Source organism: Sesamum indicum, linkage group LG6 (assembly GCF_026168435.1).
Source record: "Sesamum indicum cultivar Baizhima isolate 11 linkage group LG6, ASM2616843v1, whole genome shotgun sequence".
Classification (NCBI taxonomy): Eukaryota; Viridiplantae; Streptophyta; class Magnoliopsida; order Lamiales; family Pedaliaceae; genus Sesamum; species Sesamum indicum.
In genome coordinates this window covers 9,745,832-9,756,019 of record NC_142662.1, presented here as the reverse complement: position 1 = coordinate 9,756,019, position 10,188 = coordinate 9,745,832, and the positions used below count along the sequence as shown (strand labels likewise).

Here is a 10,188-nt window from a genome sequence, read left to right as displayed (position 1 = left end):
ACCGCACAACCATTAAAAGAATCAAGCAATGATTAACCCTCAGCAGCCCACTCCAACTATAATAACAAAATTAATACCTATTTACCCAACAAAAAACTTACCCAAACATATCACTCAATTACAAATAAACAAACACTAGAAAAATAAAAGAAGCCTAATGGAAAAAGAAAAGAAAAAAGGCAAAAAAAAGAAATATTACGTACAAAATCACATAGTAGAGAATAAAAGTCAAACAAAGGAAGCTACCACAAGAGAAAATCTATTTTTGTGATTGATTTAATCCCGCAAAATCTTATTCGAATAAAAAAAAATTAAGTTTGTTGTGTATCGATACACATGGTTGGTAACCTTCGGCCCTCAACCAGGATTCCTGCATTACAAAAGTTAAATTTGGTCATATCGTGATACAAATTTACCATGAATTTTGCCCCCACGTCCGTTTCCTTTTTTTCATTTTCCTTGTATCTTTTTTTAAATTTGAACTACAATCCAAAGGAATTGAACTGCACATATATAAATATTAGTAGATGTTTGTTGATTTAGATTGGTCGATTGTAAATCAAAAAAATAAAGAGAGGTTAATAAGTGCTCAAGCATCACTTAATTCTTTTTTCCAATTAAACAAAATAGTAGTACAATTTGGTCCCTTCGATTATACTCATCGCACATGAACATGTGCAGCATGACCCATTTGCATATTCCATGCAACGAGACATATTGCAAAAATTCAGAGTCTCTATAATAGCAGACACTACAAAATGGCAATCATAATCATTACACACATACATGCACCAACCCATTAAAATCTTGCCTAAAATGTATGATGCAACCCATACCGCCCATTTAGCAACATCAATAATTCTCAAATACCAAGGAAATAGCTCACTTCAAATTTTGAATCAAAGTATGGATTATTTAATGTTAACCACAGATGATTGTGAATGAAGTTCCTCCATAGATATGGATAACAAAATTCAGCAGCAGCTACAAAAGTCATACATGTAAGAAAACGAAAGAGGAATTCTAAGTGGGGGCTACAAAAAACATTAAAGCTCAGATTTCTGTTACAAGAATCTCCAGAAAAATAAATATATGAGGCAGAAGTTGGGTATAACTTCCCGTGAGAACATATCAACAGAATTTCAACACCTCCCCATCCACTGAACACAGAAAGAAACAAAGGTAAATCTGGAGCAACTCTTTTACCACTTCCTTGAATTTAACCTATAACTATGAAAGTAAAATGAAGCCAAGAAACAGTTTTAAGGTTTCTAATTCATGCTTCACAAATCTTCTTACCAATAATATCAGGAGTGATTTTGATCTGAGAGATGTCTATCCTAAACAAAGCATCAAGAAACATTAAACCATACAGCTTATCAAAAAATGCTTACCGCCCTTCATACTATCATTATCATCATCACCATCTTCTTCCTCATCACTTAAATCAAGATCTGCAAGCAACTCGTCTAATGGAACAGAAGGAACATCCTCACCATCAGTCATAGAAGCCATTTCTGATGGCTGGTATTCTTTGTTGCGGTAAAGGGACAGATTAAATCTTAAATCAGGGTTCTCCTCCAAATCTCTCAAGAACTGTTCATACTCTGAATTCATCTTCTCCTCATTATCTTTACCTCTGGAGGTATTATCAATCTCCATATTGAGAGACTTAAGCTTCCAGGAACGAGGTTTTCCCCGCCTCTTTTGGCGCTTCTCTTCATAGCTCTTTTTAATAAGTATCACATCTGGGAGCACAAGACCTTTGTACTTGTCCAATTCGATATCATTATTGTTGGCACCATATAAGTCATAACCAAGAGCATAATCGCCGGGATTCAAAATATGTCCCAAGTGTGTCCTCACATTAAAAATCGTGTCATTCTTTCCAAAATCAGATAAACGAGCTACTTGGACATCAGCTAAAACATACTTTAAGCCACCAACATTGACTTCAGAAGAAACAGGCTCCACATCCAATACTATGTATTCAACCAGCTGCGTACTCGACAATAAGGCCTTAAATGATGATCTCCAATATTGCTCAGCATCCAGGAAGCTTTGCCTAAGGGTGAATGGATCTAATAGAGCTATGATGTTGGTCACTTTGTTGCATATTACAAGTGGTCCGAAGTTTCCCAAGCTGACAGCAAGTTTAGGTGGAAGACAAATCAAATCCTCACGACAAATAGGGCTGATTTCAACCGAGAAAGTATACTTATAGTTGTAATTATTGCTCTTTGGATCATGAGACACAAGTTGTTTGTCATTACGACTCCTAATTGGAGTTACTTTGCCCAAGAACTCAACAAACTTTACACCATGACTCCGATTACTGAAGAAGAAATCAACGCCTTCGTCCATCTGCTTAATCCTGATGGCATATTTAGCAGCATCATGTTTAAGAATTAGCTGCTCAAGATAGAAGAAAGTGCGTCTGTGAGAAACATGCTGCCGCAGTTGCACCGCAGCAACCCACTGATCAGGATTCGCTTGGACCCTCAAGCAAGACTCACACATCTGATCTTGCACAACATATTCAACAGTGTAAGCTTGTTCAAGTATTGCTCCGTTGAGAACCTCTTTCTGGACCCTCAACTTGACTTTAATCCTCTTGGAGTGAGGTTCAGTCCAAATGAACTCTGCATGTACCAAACGAACCTTGTTCAAGTTCTTCAACCTCTTCACACAGAAGGTCAGTAGCTCTTTCGATTCCAGCTGAGCTTTGATCCAAGTCCTTGGTGGTTGCAAGTAAGTGTCACATTCAGGGCAATGGATGATAATAACATGCTTCTGAAGGCCTTCTGTTATGTCTACTTCGGACCGCAGGCATTTGGCACACATGTTCGCCGCATTTGGTTGCATTAAAATACCACATTTGCAGCATAAAACACTACCAATCGTCTGTGGCACAGTAAACATACCCATGTCTTGCGCCATAGCTACATAATTGGAAAAAAGAATAAGATAAATAATTAAGGGGATTGCATTGCATAATTTATAACAAAAAACCCTCATAGCTAAGTATCACATGACAACTGCAGATAATAACATCTAAACCGGCAAAAATAACTATTTTTATTTTGTTTGATAAACTAGATTTGATGAGATTAGGGCAGACCTCTAGATGTTAGTGCAAATAAAAATAGCGAATGTTGCACAAAGATAGCAACAATTGTTCCTACGCCCTCATATGCCATACGAAAAATAAAAATCACCAATTTAACACAATTCATATAGTCTTTGGCTCAAAAAATCACAAGTAATAAACAATCTGACTGTAACACAGCTTACGTCGGTCAGGCATAATACGAGTTGATGGCAATTCCTTGAGCCGCTGCACCGTGGCGGCGCTCCGTCCATTATTGGATTTAGTTATGCCGCCATCTCTGTTAACATCCAACGAGTGCTCCGGCTTCCCCGAAACGTTCACCGACCCCTCTTTCTTCTTCGCCATTTTCCCCAACCAACTCCACCAAGAAGGCGTAGCCGACGCGGGGAATAGAAAAGGGGTGATATGGGTCTCAGTAGGCTGGATATTCCCTAGGATTTCAATAGGTCGGTGCCAACAAACGGAAAAAAGAATGGCGACCTCCAGAGGTGGTGGCGCTTCTGAGAGGAACTGGAGGAATTAGGTTCTAGTGAACTGGAGTTCTTACCATGGGTTGTTTCACTAATTCAGTATTGAAGTTTTGTGGCTTGTTGGTTCTCTGGCTACGTTAGTTTGCTGACAACGAATTGGGCCTCTGGTGCCATATAAGATGCTTAGTACGCAGCACTAGTGGATGTTAGGCAGATTATAAAGATTTGGGACCTTAGGCCCAATTGGATCGATTCCCCCTTGTTCTCCATGGACACTGTCCGTAGCAAGGCCCCAAACACCATTGATCTCCTAATTTGATCAAGTGCTAATTTATCAATAAAAAAAAAGTCCATAAATGGGACTCTACTTAAAAATAAATTAGCGCTCCAACGCTCTAGTCCATAAATGATGATAGAAACATGAAGTAAACTGAAAAAAAACGTGATGTAAGGTAAGAACTCAGTGGCACACTGTTTTTCAATAGTTATTATATGCTTGTGAGTATTAAGAAAACATTACCTTTTACTGAGAAGAGAGACCCTTTTATAACCCTCGATGATGGAGACTTATCTCTCGAGATAAGGCCCCCTTCTCAGAAAAGCTATCCTCATTATTGAGAGGGGCAATCACAACAATCCGAACTTCTTCCCTAAATATTTATGTTTGCTTTGAGGGTACTTCCCCTTTGAAGTGTTTCAATAAGGTTCATCCACGTGTCATTAAAGTCTTCCTTATGGCTAACTTGACTGCTACATGGAGCGCTTGATGGGCCTCAACAATCAATCTTGGGTTGTCTTAATCCCTTCAAGGCTACCAAGGTCCTACTAGCGGGTTGGGACTCCTTCGAAGGTTGATGGTAAAAGCCCCTTTTACTTTTAGGTTGTTGGGGAGTGGTCTCTTTCATTGGGTTGTATTTCAAGTTAAATTCAATTTGACCTCCTGTAATATGATACAATATAAAAAAAAATTTCTCGTGAAAATTTAAATATAAAAATTCACCACTATGTTATGAATAATGACTCACAATGTCCCTTGGTCAATTTAAATCTATTTTCTTTTAGAGACAATAATTAAAATGCCCCTCCAAGTCAACCTGGTCAACCTAAGCCTATTAAAATATACCTATAATATATCTATAATATATAAAAATTATTTAGAAAAAAAATTATACGGAAAAATATAGAAAATATAGGTATAGAAAAAATATATCTATTAAAATATACCTATAAAATTATGTATATTCAAAGTTTATATAGAAAAAAATAATTCTTTAGTCCGTTAAACATGCTCAATATTAATTTTAGTCCGATAATTAGCCTATTTTTTTAATAAATTTATTAAGTTTTAAAAGATGAAATTTAGTCATCCTGTGGCTGAAATTTTTTTTTTTTTTTGACCGAAAATTGACATGGCATGCCAAGTGGATATTTGTTTTATAGTTTTTAATCCTACATGACTTTTAGAAAATGAGTTGGATCACAAGTTGGATAAATGATATTATAATAATTATTATAATTTATAAAAAAATAAAATTGTTATAATTTATAAGAGTAAAATTATTATTTGAAAAAATAATAATCAAACCCCACCCCAAGCCATAGCCCGACTGGCTTCCCCTTCCTCCACCCACCAGACCCTGGCACTGCCCTAACCCTTGCCCTACCCCTTGCACCCCTCCCCACAGCCCCTGTCTGGGCGATGTCGTTGCCCTGGCTGTTGGGTGACTGTCGTGCCTAGGAGTGAGGAGGGCACGACGGCTTTTTTTCTTAAATCAATTTAATTAAAAAAAAATATTGTATTAAAAATATTAATACAATTATATATTTACTTATAAAATAATATTTTATTATTAAATAAATATTTATATATTATTTTAAAATTTATTGAATTATATATATTATATATTATATAATATATCTTAATATATATATATATATATGAATGAAGTGTTTTGACCCCAATTTCTCAATTGTGACCAAATATAAATTTTCTATAATTTTAAATTTTTATTAATTATAAAAATTCTCTATTTGGTAAGTAGGCATTAATAGCATAAGTCATAATTTTCAATCCATTTGACATATTTAATATGTGATGTTGATAATATTTATTCTAATATAATATATATAGATATAGATATAAATTCCAATACCCCGCATATATATTTTTAGTGCACATTATATATCGATTTTATTTTATAATTTAATTAAACTTTTACGCTGCATTCTAATTATTTTTCTTTAATGCGAAGAGATCTTCACTTCATTTGCTTATTTGAATTAAAAAATATAGCTACTAATTAACTTTATTTATATTTACTAACATTATTTAATTTTAATTCATACTTTTGAAATGAACTTTTCAGAAATTATTATTTTCAAACATTACATAAATATATATTTTTCAAAATTCTAGAAAATATGTAAAATTTTCAGAAATTACAGCAAAATGCACAAAAATTATCTTTTATTATTTTTTGAAATTTATATTTTTGATATAATCATCTTTATTCTATCTCAACACATATTTATAAAACTGAAATAATTTTTTAAATTGGGCATATCTATTATTATTTATATTTGACCGCAATAGTTTGACAAAATTTCTAGAATTAATCGTACAAATTGTTCTATTATTATATAGATTTGTCCTCAATTGGTCAAATTGGATCAAAAATCTAATCAATTGGTTTAATTTTAACAAGAATTAATTTATTTAAAAATATCAGTTAACAAAGGAACTAAATACATAAAATTTTGATTGTCAGTTAATTTAAACTGTGGATTGCTTTTCAATCTTAATATTACTTTTAAATATATTATACTAATTTTCTAATGTACCTATAACAATTCTTTAATAATCTTTCACTTAACTTATGTAAAAATAATTATAAAATATTATTTTAATTGTAATTAAATTGCACGGGCAACACACTAGTTATACATATATTTAATTTTGACTCTTTTCCAATTTTTATAGAATTTTGATTTTTATTATAATAAATATTCCTATTGGTTGGTTTAAAATTGGTAAGGTAATAAGTGTTTTTTAAAATACAAAATTTTAATTAATTTAGACCATCAATGTTATTGTTTATTATTTATATTACCATATTTAATTTACTTAATCATTCTACGTTTTGCAATGGAAATCAGCAAGTTTTAGCATGCCTTAAAATTAGCAATTAATGTTTTAATCTTGCATACTTTTCATACAAATATACTACATACACAATCATATAATTATATGATTTTAGATTCATATAATTTTACATCAACGTTAACTGCCTTAAAATTAGCCATCACTATTTTAACATTGCAAATTTTCCATAAAAAATATACTAGGTAAACGAGTTACCATATTTTAATTATTCATTCTATATTAATTATTGATTATAATATTAGTCATTATGTTGCAATCAGTAAGTCCATTAGTTAATTTTAGCAGAAATTCTACTTTTTTACAAAGTTCAGTTACCAAATTAAATTTATATAATTTTTCAAAATTTGCATGAAAAAATCTAATTGATTGATTTAAGTAGTAGAAATGATAATTTTTTTTAAGGGAAATTTCTTTTTTGGTCCATTAACTTTGTCTCTGATTCATTTTAGTACACTAACTTTCGTTGTTATCACATTTTGACCAATAATTTACAGAAATTGGTCAACTAAGCATAGCGGAGAATGGAAATTGAATTTTTTTGCTGGAAAATAGTGCACGTGCTCTTTAATTTGGGGATTTTTAGTCCCATTTAGCACTATAGTGTTACATGACACTTGAGGTGGCAATTTTTGGAGTGAAAAATGTCGTCCCCTTTTCGATGTCTGCCTGAGGACCTCTGTCAATGTTTTGGAATGTGGATGCTCGCCTTTTGTAACAAGTAGACCCACGATACGGACTAATAGATGTTCCTAATCTTACCCGTAAGTAAGATCTATTCATAGTTGGTCAGTCCCCTACGGCACGTCTTCTCGCTTTTCATGAATGTGTCTCCCCCTCCGCTTATGTGAGTTTGACCCGCCTTTGACTCTGCTTGCTTCTGACTCCCTATGAGCTGTTTTACGACCTGACTTTTCAGAGTTTTCCCTCCCAGAGCCAATTACCAACTAATAAAAAGAGAAAAATACCATTTCTTCCCCATTTTGCTTTCATCCTCATCCCGTCTTCAAAACATGTCTACCATCTTAAGACCGATTTTGTGCTACTGTGGAAAGGGAGCTATGGTTAGGACTTCATGAACTAATGAGAACTCAGATAGAAGGTTCCATTCTTGTGAAGATTACAAGGTTATTCTCTCATTTTTCTCCTTGAAATTTTTATTTTTCTTAATATTTCTGCATTTTTTGAACTAGTTTTCCTCGATTTTTTCTACAATTTGTTTGCTATTTTTGTCAGTTAAATGTTTCTTATTTTTCTGTAATTTTTTGCCCATTTTTCTCAGTTAAAGGTTCTCATTTTTCTGCAAAGTTTTGCCCATTTTTCTTTGTTAAATGCTCTCATTTCTTTTTTGTAAATTCTTGCCCATTTTTCTCAGTTAAATGTTCTCATTTTTATGCAATTTTTTGCCCATTTTTCTCAGTTATTTTTCTACAAATTTTTCCTCATTTCTTGTGTAGACCAAAGGATGTGGATGTTTGTATTGGGAAGATGCACCAATGTATGCCCGGGCAAAGGTTGTAATCCCTGAATATGCTAGCAAAATGTTCCGGATATAAAGCTAAGATTGAAGAAATGAAGAAGATTGAGCAGGATTTTGCAAAGCTGAAAAGAAAATCTAGAAAATGGAAATTAATTTCTGTAATTGTCATTCTTATTTTCTACTTTAGGTTCTACTTTGTGTAGGATGTGTGTAATTTAAGTTTATTTTAATAAGGTGTATGTAATTTAAGTGTATTTAAGTAGGATTTGGTGTCAAATGCTTTTGGTGAATGTATTTATGAATTGTTTATCAATCTATACCTTTTTAAGTTTGGTGTTGATTAAGGGATGGGAATGGAACTGTAATTGCATTTTCAATTCCTGCCAATTGCATTTTCAATTTCTGCACACATACACAAGTTTCTGCAATTGGAACAAAAATTGACGTATCAAATTTCTGGATACATACAATTGGGATATGAAATTTCTGCACACATACAATTGGAACATGAAATTTATGCACAATTTCAATATCAAATTTCTGCACACATACAATTGAAACATGAAATTTCTGCACAATTTCAATATCAAATTTCTGCACAATTGGAACATGAAATTTCTGCACAATTTCAATATGAAATTTCTGCACATTACATCAAATTTCTACACAATTGGAACATCAAATTTCTGCACATCTACATTTCCAATTTCATAACAGTTTCAGTACATTTCTGCCAAAAAGAATACAAGTCTTTGCCAAAAGATTATTGGTTTTTTGCCAATGCATTACAAGTTTTAGGCCTTTTTTTTGCCTTTTTGTAGTTCACTTATGGGATTACTAATATTTGACAAAGTGACAAATTTTTTCCCCCCTTTGACAATAGATGGGGTTGATCCTAAACTCTCTTGCTCATCCACTGAATTTCTACCCACTTCAGCATCAACAAAAGAAGCTGGCTCCTTAATTTTCATTCCTTTCTGGCACTGTTGAAATTGCTCAAACACACTTGGTGCAGTTGCAGATGGTTTTGGAGCTTTTCTATTATGAAGTTTTGTAGCGACAGGAGCAGCAATTGGGATATGTCCCTATATAGAACCAACACACAATCATTAAAACAACAACACAAGAGCAATAATTTTGGAGATAATGAAGCAAATAGAATCTTACACTTCCTATTCTCCTATGCAATATAGGTTCTGCTTTTTGCATGATTGCCTTACCCTTTCTTCTAACCTATAAAATTTTACAGAAAATTAAAATAAATTGAAAAAAATGACAGAAAATATGCCAAAATAAAACAATTACAGAAAAATGTACCTGCATTTTCTCTGGTTGTCCTTTTGGAGGGATTTGGCTAGAAGCATCAGGGATATAATCATTGGATGCAGTTTTGGTAGCACAACCTCTAGCATTATGTCCTTGGCCGCAACATTTTCCACACTTAATAGTGGTTTCCACCCTTATTAGAGTTTAATTTGTCACTACTCCATATCAAATTCTCCTCACCTGACAGTTTACCTAAATCCTCATCTTCCATGACCATTCTTGCATCTATGTCCTCCATCCTTGCTTCACTCCTGATCACATTATCTACTAGTTCCTCCTTATCCTCCTGAATTGGACAATCATTATTTTCAGCTGCCACATCTTCCTCTTCATCCTGATATTTTTTCATTTTATACTCATACTCACTGTCACTATCATCAAACTCCTCACCCCTGAAGAAAACTCATTATCATCTAAGTCACCCACAACTTCATCCCCCTCAGACTCATCACCCTCCTGAGCAACTATCTGCCCATTTATATAAATATCTAGCTTCCTCAAATGCTGAAATTTATCAAATATATCATTCAAGGCTGAAGTTGAAGTTATTTATTTCAGCACTTTCCCTTCTTTTATAAAATAAGTCTTATCCCCTCTAATTCCCATATAGTTGCCTAACTCATTCAATGTACCAAGGCCC

At 33.3% G+C, this 10,188-nt stretch overlaps 1 protein-coding gene across 1 annotated transcript; it reads right to left on the bottom strand.

The window, feature by feature from the left end:
- Window positions 1-932: 932 nt before the first annotated feature.
- On the bottom strand, window positions 933-3,716 carry LOC105164508 (uncharacterized). Its single transcript, XM_020694794.2, has 2 exons — window positions 3,295-3,716; window positions 933-2,942 (listed from the first exon to the last, which is right to left on the bottom strand). Exons 1-2 carry the CDS (start codon window positions 3,455-3,457, stop codon window positions 1,363-1,365), a joined length of 1,743 nt encoding a protein of 580 aa, XP_020550453.1. The 5' UTR covers window positions 3,458-3,716; the 3' UTR covers window positions 933-1,362.
- Window positions 3,717-10,188: the final 6,472 nt, after the last annotated feature.